Genomic DNA, 16,097 nt, shown 5'->3' on the forward strand with positions numbered 1-16,097 from the left:
TGAAAATATACAGCATCATACAAATCAAGTAAGTTAGATTTTTGGCATTAGACAACTCTAAAAACTATTACCATCAACAATCTATTTTTGCTTCAGGCAACATTTGAAACGTATTCAGTCCTAAGTCCTCTTTTTCAATAATTTAGTTTTTCCTTACCAGGCTATTTTCTTTCCAAGCTTCTGGGAACTTGGGTCTCTGTTTTTCCCTAGACACCAGAACCTGCATATCTTCAAAAGTGGGATGATTTCCAACCTCTGTCTGAAAAGCCATCTGGTATTCTGGTACAGATTCACCTGTGAATTTTTTTAAAAAAGGAGTAAAATTTATTATCATTTTGGGTTTCATGCATTATTAATAAAAGCTCTACTTATAATAGTCTTTGTTTGATAAATTAAATGTTGCTATAAATTAAATGGTAGCTACAATGATGGGCAATTATTTTTAAATGGTTTCCAATATTACTGATTTGGGGGGAGTGAGGGGTGGTGATGGACATTATTATATACACGATGTTTAATGCTTAAAACTATGCCTGAATTCTTATCCCATACAGGGAATTGAGGGTGGTGAATACGAGGAGAAAGTCCAAGATCTAGTACAACGAACGTATCTGTACAACTAAATATAAGTGGTGGGTTGTACAATCATGTCTTATCACATCACTGGCTCTATTACAATCTTAGCCAAATCTATCATATGTCACAAAAATTTTTAAGTTAATGACCATTTGACAAAATCAATATACTGATTCTTCCCCTTAAAAAACATTATCTAGATCAAAGATTTTAAAAATATCATGAACTATTCTATCACTGTTTAATAACTCTATCACCAATATGTAATAGAGAATCAGCTGTTTGTGATAAGAAACTTATGCTTCTTACAAAATTTGATCAAATTAAACAATTAACATAGTGAGCCACACAGAAGACCTTTGGGACCAACACTTAGAAAATCAATAGTTAAGTCAAACACTTGGCAAAAAATACAACAGAGACTCTTCTTGTCTTCTTGGGCCTCCTCCCACACCATTAAAATGACAGGATAAATTAGAAGAAAAGGATACCAGGATGGAGGACAGACACTTAGGTTGTAATCTTGGCTTCATCTCTACCTTGGAAAAGTCATTTAACTATTCTGTGTTTCAGTCTTCCTGTCAGCACAATGGCAGTGTCTGCCTTCCTTATCTCCCTCACACTGAGATAAAACTCATAATTACCCAGAGAGAAAGTACATTACAAAACGTGCAACTGAAGTTTTATGCTTCAATTTGAATATTAAAAAAAAACATATATTTGCCATCCACCAATATTTTTTGAGGAGAAGGTAATGGCAACCCACTCCAGTACTCTTGCCTGGAAAATCCCATGGACAGAGGAGCCTGGTAGGCTGCAGTCCATGGGGTCGAAAGGAGTCGGACACAACTGAGCGACTTCACTTTCACTTTTCACTTTCATGCATTGGAGAAGGAAATGGCAACCCACTCCAGTGTTCTTGCCTGGAGAATACCAGGGACGGCGGAGCCTGGTGGGCTGCCGTGTATGGGGTTGCACAGAGTCAGACACGACTGAAATGACTTAGCAGAATATTTTTTTGAAAAGTTACAAAAATCAATTCTATAATTTATGTAGCATTGCTCACATTTTTTGGAATATTGCACTACCTATAAATACAAAGGATATCTTCACGTACTCTGTAAACATTTAAGCATACTTAGTTTTTTATCAATAAGCATCAACACTGAACTTGAAAGACACAACTCAAGTATTTCATCTGCCACGTAGTGTATCACCTTCTTTCATGAAACCTCATATGATAAACCCTCAACCCATACCATCTGTTAACTGTACTTAGTTACAGATACTGTACTAGAATCTCTTCTGTATTTCTGAGACAAATACACAACACAGATACACACTTTCCAAGCGTTATTTTTTCTTCAAAGGTTCATTCAGTAGAATAAATATTTACAATTTTACTTATTTGCTTTACTCAGATCTAAATTATAATCAAAAAGCATGCTGAATGAAACAAATGCATAATCTTGTTTTGTGAATGGAATGCCATTAAGAATTATCAAATTACTACTAAATCTTCATGGTTCTCATTTGTTACTTGTATGTCTCTAAATAGTTAGAAACTTTCTATCTCACTTCTTAATCTACACCTGTTCTTTTCCTCTTTCTTTCTTTCTTTCTCCTGTCTTTTTTCTTCCTCCCTTTTCTTCCTTTGTACAATATAGAACCAAATTTATTTGTACTGTTAATATTCTACAGAGAGAGACAGCCAGCCATCAACACAGACTGTTTCCATTTAATAAAATGGAATAATAAAGCATGTGAGGCACTTGGAGTTCTATCACAGAAGTTTAAAGAATATTTTATAAGAATTTTACAATCAATATATGCTTTCTTTAGGTTTATTAAAATGTCTGTGGAATATTTACACCTCATTTCGTTGTTAAAAATGAAGTGCCCTGTATCCACTGCCTGTGCTTTCTTAATGTTTCCCTGTAATATAATTCCTGTAATATTTCTGTCTTCTCTATTTCACAGAAACTCCTCTATGAATACCAATGATCTCCTCCTATTCAAATTTCAAGATCAATCCTCAGTTCTACTTCCTTTTGACCTTTCAATTACATATATTTCTATCAATCTTGGTTCTTAATACTTTCTAACACTGACTTCACCAATTCTATCATTTCTCGGTTTCCTCTTTATTTTTATCTTCTTCACTGACCTATAATGGTGGAAGTGGCCTAACACTCAGTCTTTACTTACCAGTGTTTCTTTGTTTATTCTCTTAGGGGAGTGGAGTACATCCACTCATAAATTCTGAATTATCGTCTCTATGTAGACAATTCCCAAATAAACATTTTAATCTTAAATTCTTCATTCTTAGAGTTCTTCAGCAGCTTCTCAAATGCTCAGAAGGTGCATAAGGAAAATTATAAACTGCTAAAGCCATCAGAGACCAAATTTTCAGTAGTCTATCAATACTCCGTCCAAAAGTTACCATAATTAACTCATCTTTCTGATATAAACCAGGACTTTTTCCTAAGCTCCCGGCTGGCACCCTTACTATTTCTCAAACCTTTGAATATTTCTCAGTTTTCTAGACTGTCTCCAATAGCTAATGAGAACCACAGATTCCTTTTCTACATTTTATCTCACATACACTTCTTCTTCACCATTTCCATATCTAAGATTACAGGGTATCTCAATACAACTCTCTTCTTTTTCCTTTATTTTTATTTTAAATTGCGGTTAAATGTATGCAACATAAAATTTACCATTTAAACCATTTCTGAATATAGAGTTCTGTGGCACTAAGTGCATTCACAAAGTTGTGCATTCATGTCCAGGACTTTTTCTATCTTCCTAAACTGAAATTCTGTATACATTTAAAAGTAACACTCAATTTCTTTTTCCTTTTTTAAACTCTTTCTAACATTAGTTCAATTCATCTTATATCTCCATTAAAATAGTATTCTGCAAACAAGATTTAATTGCCTTTCCTGTGCAAACATTTGATATTGCACTTTATAATTTACCAGTCCGAAAGCAATAGCTATTCTTTGAATGTAGTAACTGTTCAAAAAAACGTTGCTGATAGCAATGTACTAACTTAAGCTGATACAAGAATAATTTTAGTCACACATGCTTCTAAAACACAAAAGTTCTGGATTAAGATTTTTAAAATACTATGGCCGAAGTTTTAATAATAGAAATTAAAACTTGTAAGGTTCCAATAATATGTGATACTACTGTAATCACTGCTATTTCCAGAAAAACACTTTGAGTACCCATTCAGTCAGTCATTTCAGGAGCTCAGTTGTGTCCAACTCTTTGTGACCCCATGGACTCCAGCATGCCAGGCCTCCCTGTCCATCATCAACTCCTAGAGTTTACTCATCTCCATTGAGTCGGTGATGCCATCCAACCATCTCATCCTCTGTGGTCCCTTTCACCTCTTGCCCCCAATCCCTCCCAGCATAAGAGTCTTTTCCAATGAGTCAATTCATCGCATGAGGTGGCCAAAGTACTGGAGTTTCAGCTTTAGCATCATTCCTTCCAAAGAAATCCCAGGGCTGATCTCCTTCAGAATGGACTGGTTGGATCTCCTTGCAGTCCAAGGGACTCTCAGGTGTCTTCTCCAACACCACAGTTCAAAAGCATCAATTCCTTGGCCCTCAGCTTGCTTCACAGTCCAACTCTCACATCCATACATGACCACTGGAAAAACCATAGCTTTGACTAGATGGATCTTAGTTGGCAAAGTAATGTCTCTGCTTTTTAATATGCTGTCTAGTAACCAATACTTCTATTTAATTGCAAATATACTTCTAAATAATAACTGATTGACTTGCCAGTAATCTAAATAATTATTAATTTGTTCCATTATATTTTAGAATTATAAACTGTTGATAAATGTTTACTCTTTTTGGGGGGCTGGGGAATCGCACTGTGTGCCATGTGCGATCTTACTTCCCTAACCATGGATAAAACCTGTGCCCCACGCAGTAGAAGCATAGATTCCTAACCACTGGACCACCATGGGAGGCCCAAATGCTCACTATTTTTGAAAAAAGAACAACAAAAAAATCAACCGCACTACTAATCTGTTTTATTAAGTAGTTCCATTTGTCCAATGCTGGGTCAACTGACTGCTTTCCATTTTCCCATGCTATCAATGCTGTTTTTCCTACAATATCGAGACCACTTATACTGGAGAAGACTCTAGAGAGTCCCTTAGACTGCAAGGAGATCCAACCAGTCCATCCTGAAGGAGATCAGTCCTGGGTGTTCACTGGAAGGACTGATGCTGAAGCTGAAACTCTAATACTTTGGCCATCTCAATGCGAAGACTTGACTCACTGGAAAAGACCCTGATGCTGGGAGGGATTGGGGGCAGGAGGAGAAGGGGATGACAGAGGATGAGATGGCTAGATGGCATCACTGACTCGATGGACATTGAGTTTGGGTTAACTCTGGAAGTTGGTGATGGATAGGGAGGCCTTGCATGCTGCGATTCATTTGCGTGGGGGTCACAAAGAGTCGGACACAACTGAGTGACTGAACTGAATTGATGTCAAATTATTTTTATACAACCTAGAACAGTGCAATGCACTGGTAAATACACTGGTAACTAGTTTAAATTTTTATTAATATATCACAATGACATTGATATAATCATAACAAAAGGAGAAAAATATATAATCATTTTGCTATTTCAAGTTAGCCTCAAATAAATATTTACATTGAATGAGTTGTTCTTTCATGAAAGGAAGGAAGACAGACAGGAAGGCATGAAGACAAGAGAAGGGAAATTTTTTTAAAAAAGGAAGAAAAGGAGAATTTTTAAAAAGGAAGAAAAAGATAATCTAATGGATAATTCACTACTTCTAATTCCTTACTGAGTCAATTCAGGAAACACTATGAAGGGCAGCTTCGTAAATACTCAGAGGGTGCATAAGGAAATGATAACTGCTAAAGCTATCAGAGACCAAACTGAATACACGTAAACTATTATGAGCAATTAATTAAATCACACTCAGATGCAAACCTGGTGTTCTTTCTAAAAAGTTTTTTCCGACTGACATCTTTCTGCTAATAATGTTTCTGAACACTAGATGGCAATGAACTAAAGGTTTAAATGAAAGCACAAACACATAGAAGTATACTTAATATCGGTAGAAAAAATATGTAACTGCTTCACTTCAAAACATACGTTAATTTTGACAACAATTCCCTCACCTGGAAAGAGGTCTGTACATCTCATAAATATCTCCCAATAAATTAGTCCAAGTGCATACATATCTACTTGTTTCAAAGCTGATTCACAGTCCCTAAGGTTCACAGCTCCTTCCAGAACTTCTGGTGCCATGTATCTGATTGTGCCAACCTGATAAAAAAAAAAGAGTGATATATATTTCAGGAAATAATGTAGCATATTCTGAAGGGCATACATTAGGCTAGAAGTTATACATAAATTTCGGGTCAACAATAGGTCAATATGCTTATTTGAACCTAAGTATGGCACTGAACCTTTTTAGACCTCATTTTTTAAAACCGTAAAATACCCTTTTCAGAACATCTTGGTTGCTTCCAGTTTTCAGCAATTATGAATAAAGCTGCTGTGAACCTTGATGTGCAGGTGTTTGTGTGAATATAAGTTTTTAACTCAACAGGGTCTATATACCTAGGAGTGTGATTGCTGGAATACTATGTTTTCCAAAGTGAATACTATCTAGCATTCCTACCAGCAAGGACTGGGTTGCCATTGCCCCACACTGTCTCCAGCATTTGAAATTATTGTTTTTTTAAAACCATTCAAAGGCAATGGCATCCTGTTTTGATTTGCAGTTCTCGATTCATGAATCACATTGAGTAACTTTCACGTGTTTATCTGCCATCTATATACTGTCTTTGGTCAGATTTCTATTTAGATCTTCCATTTATTAATTGACTTGTTTGACTTCTTACTGTTGAGTTTTAAGAGTTTTTATATTTTGTATACAAGACCTTTATCAGATATGAGTTTTTCAAATATATTCTCCCAGTTTGAGGGTTGTTTTTTCATTTTCTTAATATTGTCTTTCATAGAGTAGAAGATTTTAATTTTAATAAAATTCATCCTAGCAATTTTTTCTTTAAAAAAAAAAAAAAAAAAAAAAAAAACCCTCTTGAAATAATTAAGGTGTGATTTAGTCATCCTAGTCAATAGTGCTTATGCTTGTGTGTGCTGCTCAGTCGTGTCTGACTCTTTGTGACACCATGGACTGTAGCCCACCAGGCTCCTCTGTCCATGGGATTCTCCAGACAAAAGTACTGGTGTGGGTTGCCATGCCCTCCTCCGGGGGATCTTCCCAAACCAGGGATCAAACCCAGGTCTCTCACACTGCAGGTATGCTTTACCATTTGAGCCACCAGAGAAGTCCAGTCAACAGTATTCCTCCTAATGCTTGACAAAAATAAGGTTGAATGGCAGTGATTTCCACAATGAATTGATGAACTTCATGCAGTGTTTTCTGTATATCTTAATTCTATAATTTCTAATATGCTATAACTGGATAAGGACAACCGTCCTGAGTACTTAGTAGATTTTTAAATTCAATTTATTATGTTTTAAAAGTATGTCAGATGACCCAGAGAGATGTTGTGGGGAGGGAGGTGGGAGGGGGGTTCATGTTTGGGAACGCATGTAAGAAAAAAAAAAAATAAAAATAAATAAACATAAAATAAACGTAAAAAAAAAAAAAAAAAAGTATGTCAGTGTGATACCTTTTATATACACTCACCTCACTAATGGCTGCATTATCTTCCTCCCCTGGGCGCACCAGTCTATTTCCAGTCAACTTCATGGACAACCCAAAGTCACTAATAACGCAGGTTCCATCATTTTTCACCAGAACATTTCTGCTATTCAAATCTCGATGGGAAATTGCAGGTTTATAATGATCTGTTTGGATAGTTTTCAAATATTTATTAATGCTTCAATTGCACTACTGAACACAGAATGAGCAGGAAGGTAATATAAAGAAGACTGCTTTTTTTCTTCCCTATACTTTTCTAGTAACAAAAAGTACGTAAATAAAAATTTCAACTCACAATCCTCACTGTTTTCATTATATTTCACAGCATAATTCCTTTTGCATCTATAATTAATTAAGCTTTAAACATTAAGTTGCAATTACTAGTCAATAAGATCTTGCTTCTAATTTTAACATATACTACTTTGGTCCTTTTTTTTTTCCCCTCTAGTAGGTAAAGGAGGCAATTAAAAAAAGGACTATTTGGTTAAAACAAAAAGTAAATTAACCTGTGACAGAAAACCCCAATTTTGTGCTGAGGCTTAGCTATATATCTAAGCCCACTACAGTTCTTCAAATCAAACTAGAAATCGTTTAGCAATGCATTGTTTTCTGATTTTACAAAACAAAATACTATTATACTCATTCTGTTACTTGTTTATCAGAAGACTTTTTATGTTCTGTGAAGGGAGAGAGAGGACATGTTCTGCCTGAATTCAAAAGGCCTGACACACAGACACACACACTGCCTGAAAGAATATATCCAATCAAGGCCCCTAACTAAAATCATCATTCTTTTCCTCCTGATAAGAAAACCATGGAGGAGGGAGGAAGGAAGGAAATGATTGGGAGTTTGGAATTAGCAGATACCAACTATTATATATAAAACGGAAAAACAACAAGGTCCCACTGTATAGCACAAGGAACTATATTCAATGTCCTGTGAAAAACTACAATGGAAAAGAATATGAAAAAGAATATATGGGTACAGCTGAGTCATGCTGTTGTACAGTAGAAATTAATAAAACATTGGAAATCAACTATACTTCAATAAAATTTAAAAAAGAAAACTTTATATAAATCTTATATTGAAATAAAACCACAGCTCTTAGGAGGAAAAAAAATTCTAGAGTACAATACTCAAAATTAAAAATAACTCCTTAGTTATATAAAGAAATAGAGCAATGAGAACAAAGTCAATGATAAATACAAACAGAATGCTTACATTTAGGCATAAAAAGACTCAGTATTTACATTTATTACTCTCATTAACATGTATTAAACTGCGATTTCACCAACAATAAAACCAAAGACAGAAGATAATGATTCCTTTGACCAAAAAGAAATGATACAAATGAACTTACTTACAAAACAGAAAGAGACTCACTTGTAGGGCTAGGGGAGGGATAGTTAGGGAGTTTGGGATGGTCATGTACACACTGCTATATTTTAAATGGATAACCAACAAGGACTATTGTATAGCACATGGAAATCTGCTCAATGTTATGTGGTAGCCTGGATGGGAGGAGGGTTTGTGGGAGAATGGATGAATATAACTGAGACCCTTCTCTATTCACTTGAAACTATCACAACCCTGTTAATCATTTATAGCCGAATACAAAATAAAAAGGTCAAAAGAAAAAAATAAAGGATTCCTTTGATGCAGGGAGGAAAATGCAATAGCACAACTGGAAGAAACATAGCAGTTACTAGGTTTCTAAGAGTTGATTTCTTTCTCATTTGTTCCCCTTCCTACTTCCTAGTCCAGTCTTCCAAAGTTTGTACTAACATGGCTCACTCAACTAGTAAAAGAGCTGCATTTCTTATTCTGGATAAAACCAGAACATAAGTATATATGGTTTAATCTTGAGCTGATATTTATAAGAAAATTTATAGAGATACCTGAAAATGTTTGTATAACACCAAACCAGTAATTAAGCTAAATTATCGCACACTACGAAAACTAGGTTAATAATGTGAAGAACGACACAATGAGTCAGTAAGCCAGCCAGAGAGGAAACTAGGGTAATACTTTCTGATACTATTATGAAAGAAATAAAAGGTGGAACAACTGAGCCTGGGTTCTAGAGCCCAACAGTCACAACTATTGAAGTCCATATCCTTTCCCCCCTTCCCCTTTGGTAACCATAGTCTGTCTGCTACGTCTATAGGTCTATTTTGTTTTGCAAATAAGTTCATTTATATCTTTTTTTTTTTTGCAGACTCTACATGTAAGTGATATCATATGATATTTGTTTGGTTTAATTCACTCAGTATGATAATCTCTAGGTCCATCCATGTTGCTTTAAATGGAATTATTTCATGGCTTAGTAGCACGTAACACAACATTCCCTTTATATGTGTGTATAACTTATATATATTCCCCTTTTATATATATCATATCTTCCTTATCTTCATCTGTTGATGGACATGTACGTTCCTCGGACATTGTAAATAGTGCTGCAATGAACACTGGGATACATGTATCTTATTGAATTATAGTTTTCTCTGGATATGTGCCCAGGAATGGGACTTCAGGATAATAAGGTAACTCTATTTTTAGGTTTTTAAAGGAACTTTCATACTATTCTCCATAGTGGCTGTGCCAATTTATATTTCCACCAACAGTATAAAAGGATTCCGTTTTCTACACACTCTCTCCAGCATTTATTACTTGCAGACTTTTAGATGATGGCCATTCTGACCAAAGTGACTTATGGAATATTTTTTAAATAATTAGGTACTAAAAATTCAAATAGCTATTATACTGATGTTTTTTACAATAGCATATAGTAAGTTGTTTTTTTTATTTAAGGTTAACTATTTAGTAATAATCGGAGAAGGCAATGGCACCCCACTCCAGTACTTTTGCCTGGAAAATCCCATGGACCAAGGAGCCTGGGGGGCTACAGTCCATGGGGTCGCTAAGAGTTGGACACGAGTGAGCAACTTCACTTTCATTTTTCACTTTCATGCATTGGAGAAGGAAATGGCAATCCACTCCAGTGTTCTTGCCTGGAGAATCCCAGGGACGGGGGACTCTGGTGGGCTGCCGTCTATGGGGTCGCACAGAGTTGGACACGACTGAAGCGACTTAGCAGCAGCAGCAGCAGCATTTAGTAATAATATAAGGTGATGTTTAAGAATAGAATCTGTGTTTAAATAAAACTCATATTTAATGGCAATCATTCTTTCCAGCCAAACTTTGACTGGAAAACTTTCTGAATCATGCAAGCCTTGAAAAGGATTAGGGGATTAGGATAGTATTTTAATTTTTGTGTTAAGCCAGCTCTTTAAAGGAGTTATAATATTTAAGAATAAAGAAACATAATACAAATGGTTAATAAGCTAACGCACTAAAGTAAGTGCATCAAGTTGCTGACACAGGCAATAACATTGAAAATTCTGTATTCAAGAAAAGCAAGATGTCAAGATAAATGAACTGATAAATTATTCAGGAGAAATTATTTATATATGAAGCAGCAGCTAAAAAAGATGATCCATGCTATTATACAATGAACAAAGATCTAAGAAATTGATACATTAAAAATTCTCTTCATTACAGAGGTCAGAGAAAGTGAAAAAAGAATGTATGGCAAGAAAACTGCTGTAAGGGATGTAAACACAAACACAGATTTTAATAGCAAAGCTAATTTTGAGGGACCTGTGATATGATATAAGGTGTACTTTGAAACAAAGTGAAGAAAACAAATATATTTAAAAAGATACTTTGGAAAACTAGCAAAAATGTACATAAAGGCTGAATAAAACTGTAGTTATAGCACTACACTCATTGACATAATACAGTTCAGTTCAGTTGCTCAGTCGTGTCCGACTCTTTGTGACCCCACAAATCGCAGCACGCCAGGCCTCACTGTCCATCACAATCTCTCCGAGTTCACTAAGACTCACGTCCATCGAGTCCGTGATGCCATCCAGCCATCTCATCCTCAGTCGTCCCCTTCTCCTCCTGCCCCCAATCCCTCCCAGCATCAGAATCTTTTCCAATGAGCACAACCACTCAGTATCGGCACAATGGCAAAGACTGACTCCTCACCATGTATTCTCATTATTTGAAGCAGCGATGCACCTAGCTAAAACTAACAAACACACACTGCATTGAAACATCCCTTGCAGCTAAGTGTGGTGGGAAAGCATGGACTAAGCTCTGGGAAAGAAAACATAAGCACAAGAGTGGGACTTCTGGAGATAAAAAGGGGCAATACCTTCTATTCTCTCTTTTCTCTGACTAGCATATAGCATGATGGACAATGAGGTGATCCTGAAAACATCAGCCACATACAAAGATTAATGGAGGAGAAATATAGGAGCCTGGGACCCTAATACTACTATGGTGCTGCCAAAAGAAAATATGAAGACTGTCTCTTTCTAGATTCTTACATGAGAAAGGAAAAAAATAGTCATTCTCATTGAGATCTGTTATATTTTCCTCCCTGATAAATTTGAACAAACCTAATGCTAGCTATGGAGAAGGCGATAGCACCCCACTCCAGTACTCTTGCCTGGAAAATCTCATGGACGGAGGAGCCTGGTGGGCTGCAGTCCATGGGGTCGCAAAGAGTCAGACATGACTGAGTGACTTCACTTTCACTTTTCACTTTCATGCATTGGAGAAGGAAATGGCAACCCACCCCAGTGTTCTTGCCTGGAGAATCCTAGGGACGGAGCAGCCTGGTGGGCTGCCGTCTATGGGGTCGCACAGAGTCGGACACAGCTGAAGCGACTAAGCAGCAGCAGCAATGCTAGCTAAGAGAAGCACTGATTTATAAAAAGATACAATTGGGTTTTATACTAAAGACCAAGGAACAATGCATTTGTAGTTCATTTAAATAAGCAAAATAAATACAAGGAAAATACAATGCAATCCAGCTAAGAGGTTCTTAACCTAGGGCCAGAGAGGAACTTTAAAAGATTGAGAACCCTTACAATCACAAGAATACTTTTTAAAGTATGCCCACACGTGTATCTTTACAGGGAGAGTGTTCATAGCTTTAATTAAAATCTCAATGGAATCCATGACTTGGCTAGAGTAATGAAGTTTTTTTCTCATTCTTCTTGTTAAATTTCAAATACGTTTCCTCACACTAGATCTTTTAGACAACTGGCTAATAATGTATCCGCTGTAATACAAAACACACTTTTATTCTGAAGGTACGACTAAAGCTTCCCTTTGGGAACTGTGTCCCCGCATGGTTTGCAGCGTCTTCTTGTCACTGTCTTACCTCCCCGTGGTAATTCAGTATGAAGATAAGCCAATCCTCTAGTCACAGAATGAGCCAGACGGCAAGAGCTTACCCAGTCACTTGTATGGAGACTTAAATACTTGCATAGAGATCCCTATACGGAGGGGGAAAAAAAAGGGAAGGGGAGAAAATGTGGAATTACTTTGTTTGAACATGAGGAGGTAAGTGAGCAACTGTAATAAATACTTGCATAGAGATCCCCATATGGAGGGGGAAAAAAAAAAAGGGAAGGGGAGAAAAAATGGAATTACTTTATTTGAACATGAGGAGGTAAGTGAGCAAGTGTATAAAGGGATTTGCATATGTCAGGATTCAAAGGAGGTCTAATGAATCATGACATTTCAGAACACTGAAGTAAGAAAAGACATCTCTGTGGGTAGAGAAACGAAGAGAGAACGGAATGTAGAATTTAGACATTATCAATTTTTATGCCTCCGGTATTAAAAATTATGAAAGGTTATTTAATTTCATTTTAAAGGCTTCTTTGATTTATCAACTTAAGATAGAAAAACTGTTTCTTTACACGGCATCTTTCACCAGGACAAAACGAAATTATCCTATTATGTTTTACAAGTCAAAAACTTTTTTACAATCAGAAGGCTTTTGTAAATATATGTGTCATTGCTACTCAAGGTCCTCATCCATAAATTCTTTACTACCAGGCTGAGATAAAGAGCATGCATCAGAGTAAATGTCAATCAAAGCACTCCCTCCTTCATCAAGAAGTCTTGCTAAGAGAGAGACAGAGAGGCAGAGAGAGACAGAGACAGAGTGACAGAGGTTCAGGGCACTGAACAGTTTCATTCACATTCTGGGATAAAATCCTTATTTCACTGTAGACCATTAATACTCAGTTTGCAAACCAGCAACTCTCTACCTAATGGGGATCCTCTTACATATCCGATTAACATAAATGTCAGTAAACTTTTTAAGAACTTACATTGGGATAATACTCCATCACAAGCAAATACTCCATGCGTCCATCTGCAGTGACTCTCTCATCTCCAACTATAAAGCGAGCAATGTTGTCATGTTCCATCAAAGGCACTCTGTAAATGTTCTTCTCATTGATAAAATTCTGACGGTTTGCAAAGGAAAACACTTTTACAGCAACTGGACGTTCATCTAAGGAACCTTTATACACAGCTCCATATCGACCCCGGCCAATCAGCTGAAAGTTTGTTTTGGAAAAAAAAAAAAAAAAAAAACCACAAGATGTTATTTCTTCACAACTGAACAATCAAATTTACTAAATAATAAAGTATAAATCTGTATGTATCTATCAGGTCTCTAATGCTTAGTCTGAATTACTCCATTATCAATAAACTAACAAATTAGGCATCCTACACAGCTCAGAAACAAGTACCATATCCAGTCCCTCCACAGATGACAATTATAAACTCTGAACAAAATTTTTTAAAAGAAATCTAAAACAGCGGCGGAATGAACAAAAGTAGGTAGATCCTGAGGGGAGTTAACATTTAAAAGAAAGAAATGGCATAGGCTGAGATACTCATAGCGTTCAGTCTGTGAGCAGGCTGAAATCTGCACTGTGTATTGGATCAAAAATTGCAATAGAAATGTTTCTGGCCTCAGAAACCTGGGAACAGAATTTAGGGCAACCATTGCTGATGGAGAATGAAGGCAGAATCCCAAAGAGGAGAGTCAGAGAGTGGGAAATCCAACTAATACATCGGACAGACTCCAGGTAAAGGATCAGTAACAAGAGATAAGTTTGTAATATGCCTAACTGAGATAACTGCCTACCAAAACCAACAATGAAATGAACACACTTTATAAGAACCGAACAGAATACAGAGTCTTCACAACATAACATTCACAGATTTTAGTACAATACAATAAAAAATTACTCAAACAAAACCCCCAGCAATTTGCAACTGTTCTCTTCATTTCTGGCTTCTGCAACTTCTCTGCCTTTTTACTGAAAAAAGCTTAGGAATTTACCACCATTTACTTAATGATTATTTGTTATATTTCATTCACTATTCCTAATTTAAATATTTACAAACAGATAAGATTGCCCTTTAGAAACGCTATATCAAAGCAAAGTTAAATCAGCAATGGTTGAAGTGTTTCTTTTACTCAATCCAGAACAATATCCTAATGGTTTTAATTCATATTTTTTCCAATTTACTAAAATGGACATCTTATTATACATTTACTAGGCATACTTACCTGTAGCTCAGACGGAAAAGAATGCGAAGTCACTCAGTAGTGTCTGACTCCTTGTGACCCCATGGACTGTAGCCTACTAGACTCCTCTGTCCATGGGATTTTCCAGACAAGAATACTGGAGTGGGTTGCCATTTCCTTTTCCCAGGGATCTTCCCAACCCAGGGATCGAACCCAGGTCTCCCACATTGTAGGCAAATGGTTTACTATCTGAGCCACCAGGGAAGCCAGATGGTAAAGAATCTGCCTGCAATGCAGGAGACCCAGGTTCAATTCCTGGATCAGGAAGATCCTCTGGAGAAGGGAATGGCAATCCACTCCAGTATTCCTGCATGGAGAATTCAATAGACAGAGGAGCCTGGCGGGTTACAGTCCATGGGGTCGCAAAGAGTTGGACACAACTGAGTGACTACCACTACTACTACTAGGCATACTTACTTCTGTGAATTGAAAATTCATCTCTTTTGTCTATTTTTATTTTTTTTTGTCTATTTTTAATGGATTCTTTATGTCATGTTGATTTCTACCAGCTCTTTATCAATTATTTATACACTGAAATACCTTTTTTGAATTTTGCTTTTCACTTTTATTGTATTTTCCTCCCAAAAAGAAAGTTCTTAAAATGTTTTATACACCAGATCTATCATTTAACAGTCTCTGGTTTAGACATTATAGTTCAGTTATCCTAATAAATGGCATAAAAACATTCATCATGGTGAGACTTTTAACACAGGTTCTGAGATATTACCAAATGAAAATTTAATTTTATGCAAAACATAATATTTGTATGTACCTATATAATACATAATACATATAGAAACAAGTAATGTTTATTTGGCATCTACTATGGATTTCTTCAGAGAAGGCAATGGCACCCCACTCCAGTACTCTTACTTGGAAAATCCCATTGACGGAGGAGCCTGGTGGGCTGCAGTCCATAGGGTCGCTAAGAGTCGGATACGACTGAGCGACTTCACTTTCACTTTTCACTTTCATGCACTGGAGAAGGAAATGGCAACCCACTCCAGTGTTCTTGCCTAGAGAATCCCAGGGATGGGGGAGCCTGGTGGGCTGCTGTCTATGGGATCGCACAGAGTCAAACACGACTGAAGCAACTTGGTAGCAGCAGCAGCAGCATGGATTCCTTGCCTGTACATTTTCTCTGAGAATTTGTATGTCTTTATTCCCATACTCTGTTCAAATCTCTACTCAACGATTATCTCCTTTCTTAATATACTTTCCTTACTAACCCCTTTCTGTAATTTTCTCATCTCATTTGCATTTTTTTTCTCCACAGCACTTACTACTACTTGAAATATATAAT

General features: G+C 36.4%; 1 protein-coding gene across 1 annotated transcript in view; it reads right to left on the bottom strand.

The window, feature by feature from the left end:
- BMPR2 (bone morphogenetic protein receptor type 2) overlaps nt 1–16,097 on the bottom strand; it is a 156,491-nt gene that overhangs the window by 21,662 nt on the left and 118,732 nt on the right. The window contains exons 6-10 of the mRNA XM_013971139.2: nt 13,521–13,751; nt 12,560–12,674; nt 7,305–7,465; nt 5,761–5,908; nt 158–294 (exon numbers count right to left, since the gene is read on the bottom strand). Of these exons, the coding sequence (XP_013826593.1) occupies nt 158–294; nt 5,761–5,908; nt 7,305–7,465; nt 12,560–12,674; nt 13,521–13,751 (792 nt within the window). The remainder of the gene's footprint in view (nt 1–157; nt 295–5,760; nt 5,909–7,304; nt 7,466–12,559; nt 12,675–13,520; nt 13,752–16,097) is intronic.

Source organism: Capra hircus, chromosome 2 (genome assembly GCF_001704415.2).
Source record: "Capra hircus breed San Clemente chromosome 2, ASM170441v1, whole genome shotgun sequence".
Lineage (NCBI taxonomy): Eukaryota > Metazoa > Chordata > Mammalia > Artiodactyla > Bovidae > Capra > Capra hircus.